Genomic DNA, 22,988 nt, shown 5'->3' with positions numbered 1-22,988 from the left:
TGCTTTTCTATGTTTTGTTTTGGAGAGGCATATGTCACTCTGTGGTTAGCAGAGCCCCCTTTAGTAGTTTTTTATTTAATCAGCCATCTATCAGTGGAGACTGTTCAATTTATCATTTTCAGAGTAACCCTTTAATCACAGGTATTGGTCATTTGTTGGGTCACCGTTTCGTTACTTAAATTTGGTTCATTGGTCTCATTCTATAGGTCACCATTTAAAAATGAAAAATTTAAATTGTTTTATTTTTATTTTTATTTATTTATTATAATTGTATGATGTATATACATTTATAAATTAGTATGGTATAATATTTTAAATTTTTAATAATAATTATAGATTAATTTTTAAATATTAGCATTTCAGTACAAAGAAAACTTTAATTTTTACAAACGTTTTTGCAGCTATCATTTATACATAGACAAAATTTATATATTTTATAAATAAAGTTAGTATTAATTATTAAATTTTTATTTTTTGTAGTTGTCGTTATACAATACAATTAAAATTCAATTACTATTACGAATGTTATTAGTATTCGAACATTCATTTGTATAATTTAATAATATATTACTTTTAAATCTAATTCATAATTTATATCAATTCATAATTCAAAATGAATACATTAGTACTAAACGCGAACGATTTCCTTATAATTATTCTGCAAGGTTCCAACGAAACTACTCAATCAATATTGTTTGATGTCAATTCCATACAATCCTATCTCATATGTACATCATAAGAGGGTTCATCTCGTCGGAAAGAGGTTGTGCAACTGCTAATCTAAATGTCCGATGGGATTTGTTGTTGTCTTGTTTATAATACCTGAAAAATATTAGAAATAGAAATTGTTATTAACGATTAGAAAATATGAATATATTTGTATTCGTAGTACAAACCTAAGAAAAGTTGTAGCTATTGTAATCCTCTATTTGTGCAAAGTATATGTGTTTATGGACTGAGTAGGCAATTGAAAAGTAAAGTCCTCTCTCGATGAACAAAAACTAAACTCTACAAGTCCCTCATCATTCCCGTCCTACTTTATAGTGCAGAAGCGTGGCTTGGTCATGTTGTTCGAATGGACGAAAGTGCCTCAGCTCTGAAAGTTTTCGATGCGGTACCCGCTGGTGGAAGCCGAGGAAGAGGGAGACCTCCACTCCAATGGAAGGACCAGGTGGAGAAGGACCTGTCTTCACTTGGTATTACCAATTGACGCCTAACTAACAAAAGGAGAGGTGCGTGGCGCGCTGTTGTGATCTCGGCTATAACCGCGTAAGCAGAAGAAGATTTGTGTTTTCAATATCTGAAATTGATAATGAAAATATAAGTAATGCTAAAAAACAAACGTATATATATATGTATATATATATATCTATATATATATATATATCTCATATGTATATATATATATCTATAAAGCTTAATGCTTGTAATAACTAAACAAACAATAAACAACTTTAACATCAAAATAAAAATTATTCTAAATAAATATTTTGGACACAATGCACAGATGCATTCTTGTACAAGTATAAGATGTACGCTGAAGTCACTGTATGAGCCGGTCGTCGGACGCGGCAATAATTAAACAAGTTATATGTTTGCAAGTACTCTTTATTGGCCAGGAACGTGTGCTCCGGCTTAAGCTCAACTTAAATCTAAACTAGCCCAATACCTAACTTAACCATTAAACCCTAAGAACGCATATTCAGTAGTCGACGCTGCCATACAATTGGTGATAGTGCAAGCAACGATCGCTGGTCAACTGTTTACGCAATCGGCTATTGACATTGTTTATGTAATCTGATATGTGGTTGCTTTAGTGGCGGTCGTTGCCCACACAATCTGCTGATGAGGCAAGATGTTGTATTGGCCTCACCACATTCGTACCCAACTGGAAATTGGGCATTATGTGTTAACTACTCCCCCCTTCGAAACACGATCGTCCTCGTTCGTTGCCATATCTTTCACTACCAGGTTAATCTCGTGTAATGCTCGTGTTTTCTGCCAGAGGAAAGCGAGGCCACTGATCAACGCAGCTACTCCCAGACCCAGGATGAAAGCAAGTGTCCGGCTCGTGACGCTCGTTAGTTCTTCTTAAATTTCGTCAATGGTTTGTAGATTTTGATTGTTGAGGCGGTGAAGGTAAGGCAAACTCAAAATGGTTTCATGGCCAGTGAGTTCAGCAGGGGTGAAGCAGCAATACCTGGAACCTTTTCCAGCCTGCTCATTCTGTTAACGTACTTAGTGCCGTTCAGGAACACATGGTCCTCGAAAGTGACAAGATACGTGCCACTTACATTTTTCTCAGGTGTTTCATCAATGGCGATTCTGGTTGGGCTGTCGTTAATGATTATGACTCCATCGTCAACTATGGTGCTAGCGTTAAGGTGACTCGGTTGCGTGTTACAATGTGCTGTGCCACCGGTGTGAAGTTGCAGAGCGCATGTTGTATTTGTAGTTAATCTGCAGAACGTTGAAGTTGTTGTTGCTTCACAGTTGTTGACCGCCAAAATTCCGCTCTTGCACTCGACCACTGTGTTTTCGTTGATTTGCAGCACGACGCCTTTGTGTACCACCGGAAAAACAAAACTTTCCTACACAAAAGCTTAACTCTAGGATATTTGATTAAAAAATTACATCATTGTGCTGAATAACTTTAACGGTTGACACTTCCATTAGTTCAGTGATTGCTATATCTGTGATTGGCCCAACCAATATGGACTTCAAACCCTCGTCATCAATGATTACTGGATTTACTACCTTTATTTTCGCAAGGGTTATTGCGAGCATTATATTCTGAATTTCCGTGATCATAATCCTATTTCGAGTGAGTAAAATTTCAAAAAGGTGCGCCGTATCGATTTTTTCTTTCTTTGCCTCTTTGAGGAGTTCATTCACCGTACTAGTTAGTGCGTTAACCTGTTCCTGTGTCCTTGTGTTAATCACTATCTGTCTATTGTTGGATTCTGTGGAGAGGGGGAGCGTTTACGATATCAATCCCATATTGGTTCTTCAACAGAGTCACAATGGTGTCCGAGTTGAAGGACGCCTCATTATCACAATAAATAGTTTTTGTTCCTGGGAAGAAATTAATCAACTGGAGGATGGGTATTTTTACATCCGTTATTGTCCGCGACGGTATCGGTTGAACTACTGCAAATTTAGAGAATTTATCAACACAAGTTAAAAAATGCTTCTTGTCTGTGGAGAAAATATATATGTGCAGCATTTCACCTGCGTACGATGGAATCGGCGTAACGTCGAGTTCCTGCCTTCTAGGGTGTCGATGGTATTTGGCTTTCGTGCATATTTTGCAGTTTGTGACAATTTCGTTTGCCAATTTGGACATTTTCGGAAAATAATAGTCACAGAGGATCTGTTTCACATTTTCCTGCGCAGCTCTATGAGCACGATTGTGTTCAGTAGTGACTATTTCCATTTGTTCATCCTTGTTCGTAATATCCGACACCATGTTTTTGCAGTACCAGAATTTGGTAGATGGGAAGCATCTTACCAATTTGTGTTGTATGCTGGCTAGCGCCGGTAGCTCGCAGTGAATCGCGTTCACCACGAGGGGGTTAATAACCTCCTTTACTTCGTCAATGAGGCTGTTTCTATCTATGAAGTGAATAACTTGGCGGGTTTTTCCGCCAAAGAGTATAAAATTTCGTTTCAGCGACTCCTCCAAAACTATTTGATTCCTGAAGCAGTTTATGGGTTTTACTGTTGCTTCGACCGTGTAGGTCAGTGACAATTCACTGTGAACTGTCGCTGCGTCAGATTAGAGTTGGCTCTCCAACGCATTTCTGTTCTGCCGTAAGAGAGAGCATCTGCGACAGAGTTTTCCTTACCAGGTTTATAATGAATTTTAGCATTATGCTCGTATGACTTCCACCGTTTTATCTTTGCATTCGGGTTCTTATCAGAAACCGCAAACGTTAGAGGCTGGTGGTCTGTATAGATGTTGATGTCCCTAGTTCCGTAGAGATAATTTTGAAGTTTCCCTAAAGCCCACACTATGGCCAGTAATTCTCTTTCATTTGTTGCATAATGCATTTCCCTATCTTTCATCGTTCTAGAAATCATTGTAATTGGTTTACCATTCTGCGAGAGGACTGCGCCAATGCCGTTAGCGGAGGCGTCTGCCGTTAGGTCAAATGGTTTTTTACAATCTGGATACATTAAGATGACATCTTCAGATGCTAGGATGTTTCTTAATCTTTCGAAGGCATTGCGTTGCGCCTCACTAAAATCAATGGGTACCCTTCTAGACTTGTGTTTACTTACTAAGCCATTTTCACCTTTTAGGATCTCAGTTAGAGGTATTGCTATGGAGGCGAAATCTTTTATGAAACACCTGTAATAGCTTGCTAGCCCTAGAAAGGATCTAAGGCTGAACAAATCCTTAGGTTCAGGATATTCCTGAACGGCTTTGACCTTTGCGGGGTCAGTTTTTGCCCCACCTCTTGTTACTATGAAACCGAGATATTCCACACTTGTTTTAAAAAAATGTGTTTTTTTTTCGTGACACTTTCATGTTGGCCTCACACAGTTTTTCCAAAACCCAATTTATATGTTTGACATGTTCTGGAAGATGCTTCCAGCATTCTTCAAACCGAATGGCAATCGACAAAACTCATATTTCCCACCGTTAACGGAAAAATACGTTTTCTCGCGATCCTGCTCGGCGAGGATAATCTGATGGTAACCTGACTTTAAATCTAAAGTTGTAAAGTACTTAGCTTTCCCTAAATTTGCCAGAATCATTGAAATATTCGGCATTGGGTACTTATCGGCAATAGTACGCTCGTTGAGCTTCCTAAAATCAATAAATCGTAACCCTTTTTATCCACGACCCAGGTTGGGTTGTTGTAAGGGGACCTTGACGGTCTAATGATTTTATTGCGTAGCAATTCTCTTATTTCCTTTTCGACAAAATCTGCCACTCCCATTGGGTGAGGGTACAACTTCGAATAAACAGGCTCGTTATCTTTGATTCGGATCGTGGCCACAACCGAAGTGTTAAATGGTAACCGCTCGTTAGAGTCTGCTTATGCCTTAACCCTTTTCAGGATAATTTTTTTAAATTCTGCCTTCACTGAACTTGGTACCTGTATGTCGTTGACATTTGTAAAGTTAACGTTGCTGCACTTATGATATTGCAGATCTTCTAACATGGTACCATAATTTATTTTGCCTCCGTCTAGGTCAATAGTCGCGCACACCTGCGTTAGCAGGTCAAGGCCTATGATTCCGTCGAACAGTGTTAGACTATCCAACACAAAGAATTGGGATGTTACCCCGAAAATATTTATCAGGCATTTCTGTTTGATTTTATTGGACCCATGGATAGAGTTCACATTAAACGGGGAGTCTACCGGCTTTACGCCTTTAAGCTCCTTTACGGGCTTGACATAATTTTTTGCCGTCCCCGTGTTAATTAAGAACCTTAGTGTTTTCCCAGCCAACGTCCGCTCAAGGAACGGTAGCCGGGAGTGGCCTCTAAAAAATTAATAGAGTCACTTTCGTAGTCAACCCCATTTTCATTGTCTACCTCTGCTACTGCAGCTGCGGCAGCAACCTCATACGCTTGGAAATCCTGATCAACATCCGAATTATTCAAATTATTGATCCTTTGACGCCTAAAATCTGTCATACTCTATGAATTATTCTGTCTCTTATTTCCCTGAACGGGCGCATTGTGAATACCGGCAGCTTCTGCCTGTTGGTATTCCGTTGGGTGCCTAAATTTAAACGAACTAGGATCGACGTCCATAGGTTCGAGGCTTCTACCACGAAAATCCCTATAATTTTCGCGTTGCCTAAATGATGAAACCTTTCCTGCATTATTTCTGCCCTGACTCTTGAAGTAATGTGGATTTTTTGCGTGTTGGCATCGCCGCCACTATTCTGTAAATAATTATTTTGCCGCCGAGTTAGGGATTTTTGACCCCCTGACTTTTGAGCTCTCTCTTCTTCATTTTTAGCGTAAGTTGCCGCGAACATGTACCTATCGTGACTCGACTCGGCCTCGCGAGCTAGTGCCAAGGCACTTAGTAGATCCATTGGTCTAGCTGGGAATACAGCCTGGCCTTAATGGCCTTTAGCCTTTATGCTAAAAAACAAACGTATATATATATATATATATATATATATATATATAGAACTTAATGCTTGTAATAACTAAACAAAAAATAAACAACTTTTTAACATTTAAATAAAAATTATTCTAAATAAATATTTTGGACACAATCCAACAGATGCATTCTTGTACATACATACATATGTAGGTACATCTTAATACGCACCAACTCAACATGCACATATACGCATTTATATTTACCATGTTATTTTCCATTGTTTTCTGCGTTGTTGTTGTTATATATTACACCAATTCTAAATCCATAAACTTGAAATTATTTAAAACTAGCTATGCCCGCGACTTCGTCTGCGTGGAATAGTGATTTTGGGCTTCGTCTTTATCTTCGTCCGCGTCAATTTCTGTTATCAAAGAACTTCTGCGTAAATTATATTTTTTGTTTTATTTTCTGGTGGGAGAAGAACATAGTGATTTTCTCCGCAACCTGATCTTGACAACGCGACATATAATTGGCCATGTGAAAAGCAGTCTTGGCGTAAATCGATCCCCACGTGTTTAAATGTTTGCCCCTGCGATTTATTAATTGTAACGGCGAAAGATAGCTTAAGGGGAAATTGAATTCTTTTAAAATTAATAGGTGTATTATTTGGGATCATCGGGATGCGAGGTATAAGTACTGTTTGACCAACTGCTGGACCAGTCAAAACGATTGCAACGATCACGTTATTGTGTATGTGACCATATCTCTTTCAAGTTTATTTAAAATTATGTCATTAATTTCGTCCACGCTACTGTTTCTCGCCGCCAATATTGCCCTTTGACACATCCATTGGTGATCTTTATTTTCTATTTCGCTGATGTCAGGGTAAACTTTTAATATTAAATCCTCAATGTTACCTACTCTTACTCCTAAATCGCGGTCAATTCCAATTTTATTTTGAAAATGAGGTATTTTCCCGTCTCCTACTAAAAGTAATTTTGAAGCGAAAATTATACTACCTCTCCCCAAATGGGCTCTCATATTTGTCGATAATTTTAAAATATTTACAAACTTCCATAATGGAGAACTTTTAAGGCAAGACTTTACAATGTCTGCTCTAGTTCCCCTTACTATTACGGGTAAAGTTTGTCGAAAGCCCCCAGCAAACATAACAGTAATCCCACCCATGATTTTATTTAATTAATAATCTACATGAAAACAAAAAAAGGATAAATTACTGTGAAACTATTAGGAACAAAGTAATATACTAAAACAAAAAAATTGTACTATATAGAAAACTACTACAAAACGAAAATGTGTTTAAAAAGTATTACTTCGATGATAATATATATTGCAAAAACAAATTAGCGCTGCGTTCGACCGTTCAGTGCGGAGCCGACCGCGCGAATGAGCAGCGCGGCATGGTATCTCGTAGAGCTACACCCCCGTCCGGCGCGCCCGCAAACACCACTTCTCGCCCGCCCACCAGCGCAGCGCAGAGTGCGAGTGGATTTTGTTTCGGAGTTATTTATTTGTAATATTATCTTTTAAGTTGTTCGTTGAAATTAAGTGTCATCAAAGACAATTTTATTCAGAATTAACTACTCTTAACCAACAATACATTTATTTGGACAAAGTTTAATATTATTATGTTAATACAACTCTAACAAATAATTTCGACCAAATTAGTTATCACAAAAATGGTACTCACGGACTTTTTCTAGATCATTAAAAGAGAAATAATTCTTTCATACATAACTTTTGTATATCTTGAACCGCTTTCGCAGCGCAAGGAATGGAAGCCCTCAAAGATAATAATTTCCCCTGTTTTTTACACATTTACCACTGTTTATTCGCTCCTATTGGTCATCATAGCGTATATAGCCTATAGCCTTCCTCGATAAATGGACTATCCAACACAAAAAGAATTATTCAATTCGAACCAGTAGTTTCGGAGATTATCGCGTTCAAACAAACAAACAAACAAACTCTTCAGTTTTATAATATTAGTATAGATTACTAATTTGTATTATGTATTAAAAATATATGAAACATACCTCCACCAATTTCACCGTCACCTCCTTGCTCCTCCTTTGCTGTGCACACACGTATAACTACAATGAAATGAAATTTTAATTATAAAAACAAATAACAAAAGTAACACAAATAATGCATTTATAAGATGGATAAATATCCAAAAACACTTAACAAAATAAAAGAAATATTTAAAACGCACTTACATCCATTCACTTAAAATTTTATTTAAATGAATAGCGGCCATGGTGGCCGCTTTCATTGTATCTCTCTCTTACACATACAAAAATTAGGGTTAATGAATTTTGCTACTCTAACTACCGAGATTCCCACTTAACTACAAAATGTTAGCAATGTGTATGTGTTTGTAAAATTTGAAAAAATTTGCATGTGTAGTGGTGTATGAGTTAGGCTGCGTGCACGTCGGAGCTGCGATAAGCGATAAGAGCGTCGATAAGAGCAGCGACAAGAGCATAGCGTCGAGTTATAGTTTTGTGTGGTGTGCATAACAGTGCTGCGATAAGAGCGTAAATTGCATTTGCAATTTAAGTTTTGTATATTGAACAGCTAAAAAAATGAGTGATTCTGAAGAAGAAAATTTTTTATTGTTGACATCTACTGCTGCATATTATCATATACATAACACTGAGGGGAAAAAACGCTCGTTTTCGGCGCATCCTACAAATCAAGAAAGGCCAAATTTCGGAGAATTTCATCATCTTTATTGTAGCTTGAGACAGGATCCAAAAAAGTTTTTCGAATACATGAGAATGACAAGCGATACATTCGATTACATTCTGTCTCAAATTTCGGATCGACTTCAGCAAGGCTGGCGAAATTGCCACAACATTCATATTAAAGTAACAATTTTACAATAAAACACATGAAAACATATTACTGCACTTACTTTTTGTATTAAATTGTGTGGATATTTCTAACCACAATTTATCCAAAACGAACCTGTTGTGGTGGTTTGGATCTTTTTGATCCCAGATTGCTGGTTTCAAAAATACTGCACTTATTAAGTCTTCCGTGTCCATCATCGATAAGAGCGAAGAAATTACTGACCTACAATTTCTACGCTCTCATCGATGATAGCCAGCAAAGAGTGAGTTCGCGCGCTGCTCCGACATGTACACTTGTATTAAATTACATGTATCAATTTTCTACGCTTCGCTCATATCGACGCTCTTATCGCTTATAGCAGCTCCGACATGCACGCAGCCTTAGCTCCGTCTTGTAGGGAATCTATTGAAATAGGTGTGAAATTCAAACGTTTTGTTTTATTAAATTAAATTCGAATAAAGTGTGACCGCCATGTAACAATTGGTTTATTAAGATTGCAGTTTGGTGAAAGTGGGAATAACAAGTTGATCAGAAGGAGGTGGCAACTCTTTGTTTTGTTTTTCGTTATTCTCTACGGTTTATTGAATTCTAGTTGGAAGTTTTTCGGAAGATTTGGTAAAAATACTTAGAGAATTTATGTAAAAGTGCTAAAATTTATGGGCCAGTCATTACATTTTCATACTTATGATATGTATTGGTGAATTGCTTATATTGGATAATTAAATATTTTAATACCTGCGAAGATGAAGGTTGATACAAGTAAAATGAAAAAGAGTTCGTCTGAGCTTACGCCAGAATGCAGATTGCTCATAGATCAGTTGACGAAGTGTAGAAGCAAATCTGATATTTCCCGGTTTCTGGAAACAATAACAGTGTGGACATATGGGAAGTGTGAACTCTATCACTGGACTCATATATTGGATCGTTTTGATAAAATTTTAGAGGAAGGTGCGAGGCAGGTGGATGACAATGAGTTCATGTTATATTGCGATCTAAAATTTTCGAAAGAGGTATTTATTTTGGAATTCATTCATATTCATTAATATTAAAGTAAAACATACGTATGTGTCATAATCTATTATTTTTTTTGAAGTTATGGTTAAATTTTTGTGTTTTTAATTAAGCCATATTCTACAATGACCATTATAATAAGATAATTTTTTTTTTAATTGTAAAGGGAGTTTTTTTAGACATTTGGAGTTTAAGAAGAAATAAAACGCGAAATAAATGATTTTAAGAAATGCTCGGCGTGGCTGGCCTCAATAATTTACAGACACCAAGACTAATTTTCGACCATTTTAAATAGCATTTAGGACCGTATGTCAACAATAAATATTCCGTAGCAGTCTCTTTATTATGAACTAGCAGACCCGGCTACACCTCTTTGTGGCTAAGGTATACATTAAATGAAGTTGGTCCAATCTTTGCTTCGACGACGATATTGATTACTCGATTTCGGTTGATTTATATTACGCAGCATGATTACAACTCACACTACTTTTAATTGCAAAGTAAGGCAATTTTAAATAGTTTTGGATAATTGACTACGTCATCCTGGTTTGTAGCTGTGTCAACTCTCTTGGGCCTAAATTCAAAATTGTCGCATTAAGATCATCGATATCTTTTTTTTACCACCAATATAGGTCATTCAATCAGTCATTAATGGTTATCATATTGAGGTTTCATGTCAGGAAAACTTCTCTTTCGAGTCAATGAAGTGACAAATCTGTTGGAAATGCTATTAGTCCATCGAGGTGTCAACTGCCAACTACGTCTAAAGTCTCAATTTGATATTGTTGCAAAAACACTCATATGTTAGTTGTTAATTGGCGATTCTATATGTGTCGCCAAAATTAAATGATTTGAGGCATGCGATTAGCCCGTCAGTAACAGTTGATCCAGGAATAATTGGAAGAGTCTGGCGTAAATCACCTGCTAACAGAATCCTGGCTCCACCAAAAACGTTGCCGACTGGTGTTTCGTTCATTTGCAATTTAGGAGTAATTTCAAGGCCGAATGTGCCGTTTGTTTGCATACTAACAGGTGCCCCTATTTCCATTAACCTTGGTGGTGAAAATGAGTGAAATTGGTTCTGGAATTACATCAGCCCTCATATCTATACAGTATACTCTCGAAAAGTAAATCTATTGGTATTTTGGGTAATTTACTTTTCGAATAATTTACTTTTCAAAATATATTCATAAATTATCTGTTTGTATAATATTAAATGCATTTTTAAACTTAAAAAATTCATTTATTTATTTGCTTCAATAAAACATATGGATTTACATGAAAAACATATTTACATTTACATACATACATATGTACATATGTATTTACTATGAAGAGAAATAATCTTGAATATTCTTTTGTTTTTTTTTTTTTTCTTTTGCAATATATTTTCTGACCATTTTTGTACGACAATTCAAAAAGTCTGACACCTGATTTGCATCGTTTTCATTTTTAAACCAGTGGATCAAGTAGGAGAGTTTATTTACTAAAAAGACGCGATAAACAAGAGTGTAAGTGTTCGTTTGGAATTTTTTATCACACTCTCTGAAAAGTAAATTAAAAAATTTACTTTTTCGAGGTGCATGTGTAATCTTAAAGGTGATTAACTTTTCCGCGATTATTTACTTTCTGAGAATTTACTTTTCGAGAGTATACTGTACTTCTATACTAATATTATTAAGAGGAAAGATTTGTTTTTTTGTTTGTTTGTCTCGAAACTACTAAACCGATTTGAAAAATTCATTCACCGTTGGAAAGCTATACTATCCCTGAGTGACAGATGTGGATTTGTTTTAACGTATGTACCTGCCTGTGAAGGCCTTACCATACGTGTATTCAAAAACACAAATGGATTAATACAATGCGTCAATCAGCGCCCTGTATTTGTAGCTATGCACACTTCCAGTACCAATTGGCGTGTGGTATGGACACACTTATGCCACCTTGGTAGGGCCGAGGCCCATCTAAAACCTCTGCCGTACTTTGGGTCCGGCACCCGGTTGGTTGCAACTCCACACCGAGAAGCCAAAAGCCCTCTGCCTGCATTTAGGTTTTGAAACCACAGCCACCACGATACTCCCCGAAGGGCCGTAACCCAACGAGCAGGCGGAAACCGAAGCCTCCTGGGCTCCTGCTCCCCGTGGCACCGAGTTTAAGTCTCTGGTAAGACTTTGTAGCCGAAGCTACTTCCAGTTGAGCCTTTCCATACTGCTCTGCACTGGTAGGCAATTGTGGCTTGAACACAATTGCCCTTTTTGAAAGGAGTGACCAATTCCTTTTTGGAAAAAGCTAAATCAAAAAGATAACATAATTCCGTTCAAGCCATGAAATATATTATCTAGCACGTATAGATAACAGTCTGAGTATCAGCCATTATCATCAGCCTGTTATCTATTTGTGCATGTTTGGATTTTAGTCGCCTTTTACGACAGGCATACCTTACCTCGGGCATATTCTCGATCCAAACCCGCAGGACCTGATTGGATTTTAGTCGCCTCTTACGACAGGACATAGGCTATATTTAGTTTAAAAAAAATAGGGTTCCTTACTAAAACTCTGATAATGTAAAAAAATACCAAAAAGCTTTCTTTAATCGCGAATGCTGCGAAAACTATTGAAGATATAACAAAGTGATGTACTACAATTTTGTAGAACTTATCGCGACATCATATCTCTAACTATTATAGTTTTGTCACAATAAGCGATTTTATATAAAAAAAATTAATTATGATACCACTATTTGAAAATGCTCTTTATTTATACCTTAGTATTAATCCTTAATGAAATGGTTTATTATTTAAGATCGCTTCAAAACCTTTATATAACTTTTTGAATTATTAGATTCTGACATTCCATTCAAAAGATATCACGAGTTAAAATTTTGAAATTTTTCGGCGGCTATGCGTTGTAGAGAGTTATGCGTTGTAGAGTTGTAGGCGTCACTCAGGCACGGCGGTACGGGAGGGGGGTTAAGATCACTCGCGCTGTTGATTCCCTACTGAATCGTCCTGTGCGGAATTAAAAAAACGCTTGATAATAATAATATAATATAAAAATGAATTGCTGTCCGTTTGTGCCGCAAAAAAACGATAACGGACAAACCGATCTGGCTAATTTTAGTCTTGAAATATTCGTGGAAGGCCAGAAAAAGATTAGAAAGTGAGTAAATATGAAAAATTTTTATTTAATTTGAACAAATTTTTTTTTTGTAGATAATGATAAGTTCTACAAATCTGTAGTACATCACTTTGTTATATCTTCAATCGTTTTCGCAGCATTCGCGATTAAAGAAAGTTTTTTGGTATTTTTTTTTACATTATCGGAGTTTTGGTAAGGAACCCTATTTTTTTTAAACTAAATATAGCCTATGTCACTCAGGGATAGTATAGCTGTCAAACGGTGAAAGAATTTTTCAAATCGGCACAGTAGTTTTTGAGTTTATTCAGTACAAACATACATACAAATGTTTCCTCTTTATAATAGTAGTATAAATTGGTAACTCAACTGAGTATAAATCAAGTAGCAGACATTCAAGACCAACTCCAAAAAAACTCGGCTGAAAAAAAAGATAGGTAGAAAATAAAATATTTGGAGGCATACAGCTTGACATAGTTCAGCGAATAAAAAGACAGCGGCTACGCTGGCTAGGTCATGTTGTCCGAATGGACGAAAACACTCCAGCTCTGAAAGTGTTCGATGCAGTATCCGCCGGAGGAAGCCGAGGAAGGGGAAGGACTCCGCTCCGTTGGAGGGACCAGGTGGAGAGCGACCTGGTTACACTTGGAATCCCCAACTGGCGCCGAACTGCGAAGGAAAGAGAGGAGTGGCGCGCTCTCATCGATTCGGCTATAACCGGCTAAACTGTTCTACGCCAATCACATACATACATACAGCCATGGCCACGCAAATAGCACAAAGAATGCGACAACCGAAAAAAAAAATATTTTTTTTTTGCGAAAACCCGAACTTTTTTTAGGTTTTAGTTTTTTACTCAATATATGTAGTTGTAATGACCGTTCAATAAGTCCCGTTATCTTTCGGAATATGTTCGGTATATGCCATAAATAAAGTTATGAAAGTAAAATTTGTTACAAAGGATCGCATTAGGGACTTTTGGGGACGTGGCCCCACCCCTAAATATGTTTTTTGTATATATCTCTAAAACCAAGCTATATAAACCAAACTTTCTGCAGTCGTTTCTTTTAGCCACTTCTTAATACAGTTCCAAAGTTCTGAAAGAAATCGGATAATAACCACGCCCACCACCCATACAAAGGTTATGTTGAAAATTACTAAAAGTGAGTTAACTCACGAGCGAAAAACGTCAGAAACACTAAATTTTACAGAATAAATGGCAGAAAGAAGCTGTACTCAGATAAAAAAAAAATGGAAAATGAGCGTGGTGTCGCCCGCTTATGGGTCAAAAGCCATATCTCAGAAACCACTCGACCGATCTCAATGAAATTCGTTATATAATATTTTCTTGACACCCTGATAACACGGATGAAAAATGGACGAAATCGGTTCACAAGCACGCCTACTTCCCATATAACTTAATTTGTTTCCATCTGATTCGTTCACTTCATAATATAGAAATATAAAACTTTACACAAATACTGTATAAATAAAATATATAACTTTACACAAATACTGCTTAACTTGTGGAAAAATTGTCGAAATCGGTCTATAACTTTAGGCCCCGGATATCGCACATGAAGAACTCGGTGAATAAGGGTAATTTTTCACCGAAAACATAGGTAAATCTCTCAGATATTTTAATGTAATTCAGAGGGAACCTTTTTTTTATAATAGTTTGTCTCTGTACCAAAAATCGTATATCTTAGCAAAATTAAATGAGTGTAGTCTTCGATATATTTTATCTTGTTGGTGAAAATGAGTAAAATCGGTTCAGGAATTACCTCAGCCCTCATATTTTATTGGACTTTATGCCGAATATATGGGTCGAATTGTGTTATCTTTATAAAATTACCTCAACATATTGCGAGAGTATAAAATGTTCGGTTGCACCCGAACTTAGCCTTTCCTTACTTGTTTATGTTGGTTTAATTAAATGTTGCTCGGTTTTGATGTGATCACCCAAATAGCACATTTTTAGAAAGCGAAGAATTTTTTATCCAATACTCATCAGATTGAGTTTTCATTACTAACTAATGCAGATAATTTAAGATTTATTCAATTCGAGTTAATATGGGCCCTTTAAAAAATACTTTATACACAATATAGAGAAATGTGTAGAAACCGTTTGAGAAATTGTTTCTTTATTGAACTGTTCTCGGAAAATGGTTTCTAATCTCCTTAAAATTATACACATCGAACGAGACCTATTTAAATAAAAACATATGTACATAAAAAAACACGATAACCCAGAAAAACAATAATTTCTGAAAATAGAGCCACTTCTGAAAAGGCGAGGTCGATCCTTTTAAGTCTGGAGAACAAAAAAAATAATGAAATTAACTAATAATGTGGGCTTAATATATCACGGGAGATTGCAGGAAGACGTTTATATAGGTCGCAACTTTTTGGAAGCCTGAGTAGAAAAAAGCCACGCTTGTCAAAAAGGCACATCCAAAATCGTCTACAATTCGCGAGGGGAATAGGGGATATAATCAATTCTGATAGAAAATGTACTGTTCATCGTCCTAAAGGTCAATAAGTTTTGAATTCGTTTGACACCAATTTGTCACGTGCTTTATGTGATTATGTGTCACAATGGGCTTCTCAAAGGCCTAGATGCGTCGGCAGACAACCGCTTAACCTAACCTACACGTGATTATTTGTTAGTTGCGGAACTTTTCTTAGACTTTTTTCCGCAAGATCTGTGGCAAAAGCCTACGAACATTTTAAGTTATAACTGACAAACTTAAATCATTATATGTGATTCCAATGAAAGCATTTTCCAGTAATGTACTATAATGCGCACGTCTGTAATGCATTTTTATCCCATTCCATCTTAGTTTTCTTAATTTTCTTTTTTTTATCATTTCCCGATTTTCCTCGGTATAGTTCTTTCCTCTAACCATTGAAAAAAAATCCAACACAGTACTTTTCGCTTAATTGCACATCAAAATTTAACAATTTGTTCAAATAAAAGAATCCCGCAGGAATATGAGGTACCAACGGCTAAGCTTTCGGAATTTGTATATATAAATTTCACAAAATACTGTTTAAATATGTATCTTTAATATGCTGAATGAAATATATGATTGTATACATTTAAAAAAAATTGTAAATATACTCATATTTTCAACCTCTTAAACCCAACTAACCCCTTAAAGGAAACTGCATACATACATATGTGCACTTAAAGTTTTTAAAATATTTGAATATGTTTTACCATTATAGGAAAAAATGCAATAACAACTTTATGTACCAGCATATATTGTGACCCAACTAAGCGGGAAAATCAATTAACCGAGTCCAATTATCCGAGAAAATTTATATGTGCTTTCATATGCTATATTTTTTGTCCGATAACTCTGTTCAACTAAACGGTGAGACCAATTAACCATAGGGTCAATTAAACGAAAAGTACTGTATTTAAATTAACAAAGACTAATTAAAATTGTTGCTATATCAGGGAACTCTGCTTACTTTTCTTATTTTGTTAACTTTATTTTAGATTTATAGATTATTTTGTAAGGGAAATGTCTAGTTTTTTTTATTTTCTGTGGAAAACAATAACAAGTATATCCGAGCACCTAGGTAGGGATGGAACGCCGCTCGCAAAGTGATGTGTTTGATCAAAATTAGTTCGCGCAACGTGCCGCCACCCTCAGGGAGTGGCCACCCTGGAGCCCAAGTAGACAGCATAACTCCCAGTCTGACCAATCCAAACCAAACAACACCGAAGTGCGGCATTTTCCTTTACGGGTAACACAGCTGCAACAACCTCCACCTGTACGTCACTCCCTCACTCCCAGGGTCACGACAATAACACCAAGGCACACCTGACTCTTACAATTCAACTGCAACGCGCTCCAGAGCAAGATCGAGGAGACAGCTGATTTTATGAGTCGGGAAGGCATATCAATAGCTGCGGTCCAAGAAACCAAGTTAAACAGCCACTCAGATCTTCTGAGTTGTGCAGGTTTCAACGTTTTACGTAAAGATCGCGAGCGAGATAGTGGTGCTGGCCTCGCATTCATATTACACAACACCGTGCAATATCGTCTTATCGAAGGTGACATCGACCGCAGGGACACTATCCTAGAATGTCAGGGTATAGCTGTCCGGTCAGGCGATGTCGAGCTCGAAATATTTAATATATACATCCCCCCAGTTACAAGTTGCCCAACAGGATATCACCCGAATATTAGTGCGCTACTTCGTGGTGAAAACCGACTGGTACTTGGCGACTTTAACGCGCACCACGATCTTTGGCATTCTTGCCTGTCAAATGATCGGAGAGGGATGGAGCTGGCAGAACAGATAGACGATTCGACATTCTGCACAATGAATGACGAAGCTCCCACCAGAATTATGAGCACCTGCAGCAGCTCGCCAGACATCACCACTGCTAGCGGTGGTCTGATAAACAGCATAACATGGCGACCTATGCTAACTCTTGCATCAGACCACCTGCCCATAATTATCTCGATTGAAAAACCTCCCGACTTTATTTCTGCGGACAACCACACCTATGTTAACTTTAATAAAGCTAACTGGGACGGCTTCACGGAATTCACCGAGAATGCCTTCGGCGCTCTTCCCATTCCTACGGACGTAATCGTTGGCGAACGTCAATTCCGTAAGGTGATCACCGATGCTACTGCTCGTTTCATACCATCCATTTCCCGGCTGAAGCGGCAGTTTTAGCAAATGAGCGTGACTCCTTACGCCAGGTCGATCCCTGTGATCCCCGCATAAGGGATCTCAATTTGGAGATTCGACAAATGGTAAATAACTATAAGCAGACGATATGGGTAGAGCACTTGAAGTCCTGTATTCTTTCCACTGGTGTGAGCAAGCTCTGGTCAACCGTCAAATCCCTGTCAAACCCGAAGAGGCATGACGACCGGGTTGAAATTTAATTCGGTAGCCATGCCTCCTCGGACCCGGAGAGGTGCGGGAGCTATTTTAGCCGACAATTCATACTGCATCCCCCGGTTGACAAGGCTAAAAGACGTGTCACCAGACGGCTGCGCAAAATGCGAAACAACGGCGCGCCACTCGTTTTCACCAGTGGGGAGGTCATCAGGAAGACCAAGTCCTCCAAAGCCATCGTCCCTGACGTAATCAATTCTTTGATGTTAAAACACCTAGGTTCAACGGGAGTAGAATTTCTCGCCAAGGTACTTATTCTGTCCCTAACCACTCTTAAAATACCCAATATGTAGAAAATCGGAAGAGTGGTTCCACTACTGAAACGCGCCAACCAAGGGGAGTCCTATCGCCCGATAACTCTCCTTTCCCCAGTAGTGAAGACACTTGAGGCCTTACGGCTCTCGACACTCACATACCACCTGAACCTAGCTAAACATCAACATGGTTTCCGTAAAGTGCATAGTACCACCACAGCACTTAGCGTCATAAACGCCCAGATAGTTCATGGTCTAAATCAGAAGCCACCCTGTAAGAGAACCGTCCTAGTAGCGTTGAACCTGTCAAAAGCTTTTGACACGGTCAACTTAACAACGCTTCTAGACATCGAACAAACAACACTTTCTCCGGGGCTGAAGAGATGGATTATGAACTACCTGAGCGGTCGACAATAATCGGTATTATTTCGAGGTAAAACATCGAAACTTAGGAAAATTAAACAAGGGGTTCCACAAGGCGGTTTCCTCTCCCCGTTACTGTTTAATTTCTATATCTTTAAACTTCCTCAACCACCAGAGGGAATTTCCGTTACCTCTTACGCAGATGATTGTACGATAATGACGTGGGGCACTGGCATCGATGACATGTGTTCGAAAGTGAACAGCTAGCTCCCCGAACTTTCTCCCTTCTTCTCTGCGAGAAGCCTGGCACTCGCACCCACTAAAATCCACGGCGACCCTTTTTACCAATTGGTCGAAGGAGTACAGACTAAGTCTTAACATTCATGTCGATGGCACACCAATTCCGACAGTTAATAATCCCAAAATATTGGGAGTTACATTTGACAGTCTGTACTCCTTCACTCCACACACGACTGCGATAGTCACTAAAGTACAGAGCCACAACAAAATCCTCAAGTCGCTAGCCGGTAGCACTTGGGGAAAGGACAAAGAAACGTTGCTGGCCACTTACAAGGCTATCGGCCGGCCGGTCGTAAATTACGCAGCACCGGTATGGTCGCCTGGATGCAGATGAAGCTGCAGACGTGCCAGAACACTGCACTCCGAACAGCAACAGGATGTCTCTTGATGTCACCAATGACACACCTTCATAGTGAGGCCATTATGCTGCCTATTAAGGAGCATAATGAACTGCTTACCAAGCAGTTTCTACTTGGGTGTTTTCGTAGAAACCCCGACATACAAAATACATGTCCCGCATGCCACGAGTCCCCGCATAACCGCTAACCACCTCTTTGCATACCACTTTCCCTTTGGTCCAACCCTGTCGAAACAGCACGTTTCCTGGGTCTCCCGTTACATGATTTCGACGACAACTAGATTTATGCTCTTCTTTTCAGGCAGGGATAGATAACCGCTACAACAACAACAACATCAAAATTGAATTTTTAAATCTATTATTGCTGCTAAATTGTGTTCAATAGTAGATTGAATCCTCGAATTTATCAGCTCTTAAAAGCATTATTGATTTTAAAAACACAAATATTGTGAGAATCAAGGAAATATATGTTTTTCCATAAAATTCTATAAATCTGCTTAAAAAAATATGTTCATTCATAAGAAAAAATGGCATTTATGCAAAATTTAAAATTCATAAATTTATACCGTTATTAATAGATCGAATAAAAGTTTTCTGCGTGTAAACGTGTATAAATATAAGACAAGACTTATTTAAAATAATATTTTTTTTATTTATTGTACTTTTTCTAATAATTTTAATACAACTTTCTCCCTTAATCGTGTCATACATAACTAGCCAACTCTACCGCTTGGTTGAAAATAAAATCGTTTTAATTCCACAATTCGTGGATTTAGCAACATTATATTTCTTCTCTAAGAACGTCAAACTGAACTCTTTTTGTAAATGACCGAGAATTTCAGCAAATTTAACGTGTAACGCTTCATACAAATCCAAAATTGCGGCTGTTATGTATTTCGCGTTAACTGCTGCCACAAAAAACAAGTTATTTACCATTAGAGGATTCCTCAAGTTCATAATTATTTATGATCGATACAAAATATATTAAAATATTGAAATTTTATTGTTCACGTTTTAGAATAGGCAATGCACAAAAAAGTGTTTTCACGGTTCTTGGTGTTTAGACCGTTCATGTTTTAAAGCGTGCGATGGAGTTTGTTCTGGCTTAGATACCAGCCCGCATCTGTGCAGGATGGTGGCGGACAAGGTTTAGTTATTAGCATATCCGCAAATGATTTTTTGGCTAATTCACCCCGTGTTTTTGTTCTTTTTGCTGACGACTTAACCTCTTCAGCTGACCTTTGCCTCTTTGCCGCAGCTGCTGGCGGTTCCATTTTAATGTTGGATATAACCACTTTCGCGCAATCACGCCGCACGCAAAGTGATGTTTTTGATCAAAATTTAATTTTTAAATCTCTTATTGCTGCTAAATTGTGTTCAATAGAGAAAACTTTTGATGCTAATAATCAAATTTAATAAGTTATTTTTGGCGTTGAACGTTTCGTTCGTAAATAAATTATTTATTACTGCTATTATTGTTAGCAATATGTTTGAATTGCTTCCTGGACATCTTCGTAGTTCCTCACTACCTGAGCTCATAGTTTTATTTGCGGAAACAAAAAAATTAAGTAGCGAAAACTGATTTTAAATCAGGGTTCTCATTTACTACTCTGTAGCAGCAAAATTTCTAGAATTATTATTATGCTATCGCTACCGATCTCACTTTGCCGAGAGCCACAGCATAGCCTAGCATAACAATGTAAAAGTATGTGCTCTACTCTGCTCCGAGTTTTGTTAGGTAAAAAACTATAGCTGGAGCCGGAGCAAAATATTAAATTCTGCGCTATGCTCTGGCGTAGCGGTAGCAAAAAATTGAGAGCGGTATAACAGCAGAGCTAATGAAAATTTTCATGTGCTACAGCTCTCGCATGTGTTTGTTGTTTTTTTTATTTTTCTTCAGAAATCTTTTCGAAGTATTGCACAGAGCTGTGCAATATATATTGAAGTACAGTAGTTTTCCGAAATAACGAATATTCGTTTCAACGAAAACCGCTTATAACGAAAAACCAAATTTGTTACATTGAGTACCTTAAATAACGAACATCGGAGATTTGTAAGTACTCGGTTTAACGAACAACATGAAGAAGACATATGAAGAAAGAGAAAAAAATCAAATAACATCGGACCAGAATTAAACAGATAACTTGAGCAAATTCAAAAGAAATGTGCAAATTGAAAATATTACTACGTTTATGCTTCATTTCTACACGGTTATATTCTACGTGGGTAAAGCCTATAAGCATAAACGGCAAATACTCTACTCGAGGTAAATTCTGAATTGAATTAAATTGAGGGCTGTCACGTATTAAAAATTTGTCCGTATTTTCCAGATATAAGGGGTGTGCGGCATAAATCGGTTGAGAAGTGTTCGGGCAGAAATGCACGAGCAAAACCGACCACTGACCGACCCAAAAAAACGGTTTTTCTACGAAAACCGACTACCCACTCGTCGAAGTTTTTGCAAAAAAACGGTTTTCGCTCCACCATCCGACTATCCATAGTGACACGGGTGGGCCACAAAAAAACCCGTGCCAAAAAGTAACCGGTTACTGTAGTACTACACAGTACCAGGCGTTTGCCGAAAAAATTCGGTAGTAAGTGGGGTAGGGGTTTTTAGCGAAAAATTGTGAATACGGGAACCCTGTATATGCAATTTGTCAAAACAATATAGTACACCGGCACAAAAAATCAGCTGATTTGACGTTCAACTTAACTCTAAATCCGTTTATGCATCCGAGTTAACTCGTCTACATACGTAAAGAAAATATGTATATTCTATCCGAGTAGATCATTTAACTCGTGGTGAAAAAGTGATTATGCATGTGGATTGAACTTACCCGTGTATAATATAACCGAGTAGAAATGAAGCATAAACGTAGTATATGTTGAGTTTTATAAAAAAGCTTAAAATTATTGAAAAAAACATACCTCTCTACTCGAAATAACGAAAAATTCGATGTAACGAATAGGCCTGACAATTAATGTGTTCGTTATTTCGGAAAACTACTGTACTTCAATGTATATTGCACAGCTCTGTGCAATACTTCGAATAGATTTCTGAAGAAAAAGAAAAAACAACAAACACATGCGAGAGCTATAGCACATGAAAATTTTCATTAGCTCTGCTATGCTACCGCTCTCAATTGCTACCGCTACACCAGAGCATAGCGCAGAATTTAATTTTTTGCTCCCGCTCAAGCTATAGTTTTTTACCTAACAAAACTCGGAGCAGAGTAGAGGACATACTTTTAAATTGTTATGCTAGGCTATGCTGTGGCTCTCGACAAAGTGAGAGCGGTAGCAAGAGTAAAATGAAATGCTACGAGAGTAGCGTAGTTTTTCAAACGCTGTTTTAAATACAGAGAATATTAGTGATGATTTGGTCGTCAGGCTGAAATATCAAAATTGGGAACGAAACGGGAAAAAGTGAACGACTACCTCCTTGAACTTTCTCGCTTCTTCTCAGAGAGGACTCTGCTAAATCCGTGGAGACCATATTTACCAATTGGACGAAAGAGTTCAAAATAAACCTTAATATTCATGTCGATGATACTTCAATACGGACCCAGGATAACCTCAAAATTTTGTGTGTTACCTTCGACAGTCTGCGCTTCGCAATAATTACCAAAGTAAACAGCCGCAACAAAATCCTCGAGTCGCTAGCTGGTAGCACTTGGG

At 37.6% G+C, this 22,988-nt stretch overlaps 1 protein-coding gene and 1 long non-coding RNA gene across 2 annotated transcripts in view; one reads left to right on the top strand and one right to left on the bottom strand.

Annotated features, from left to right (window-relative positions):
• Window positions 1–380: 380 nt before the first annotated feature.
• Window positions 381–8,402, bottom strand: LOC128922264 (uncharacterized). The gene is made up of 4 exons (XR_008471486.1): window positions 8,318–8,402; window positions 8,135–8,191; window positions 897–1,300; window positions 381–822 (listed from the first exon to the last, which is right to left on the bottom strand). It is a non-coding gene; the product is annotated as an uncharacterized LOC128922264 (long non-coding RNA).
• A 1,084-nt stretch (window positions 8,403–9,486) lies between these two features.
• Window positions 9,487–22,988, top strand: part of LOC105220109 (E3 ubiquitin-protein ligase HUWE1) — a 35,689-nt gene continuing 22,187 nt past the window's right edge. Inside the window, exon 1 of the mRNA XM_011196526.3 lies at window positions 9,487–9,967. Coding sequence (XP_011194828.2) covers window positions 9,701–9,967 — 267 coding nt within the window. The 5' untranslated portion in view covers window positions 9,487–9,700. The remainder of the gene's footprint in view (window positions 9,968–22,988) is intronic.

The sequence above is a fragment of the Zeugodacus cucurbitae genome, chromosome 5, assembly GCF_028554725.1.
Source record: "Zeugodacus cucurbitae isolate PBARC_wt_2022May chromosome 5, idZeuCucr1.2, whole genome shotgun sequence".
Lineage (NCBI taxonomy): Eukaryota > Metazoa > Arthropoda > Insecta > Diptera > Tephritidae > Zeugodacus > Zeugodacus cucurbitae.
Note: the sequence above shows the minus strand (reverse complement) of the source record. Positions and strands in the feature narration are given on the sequence as shown.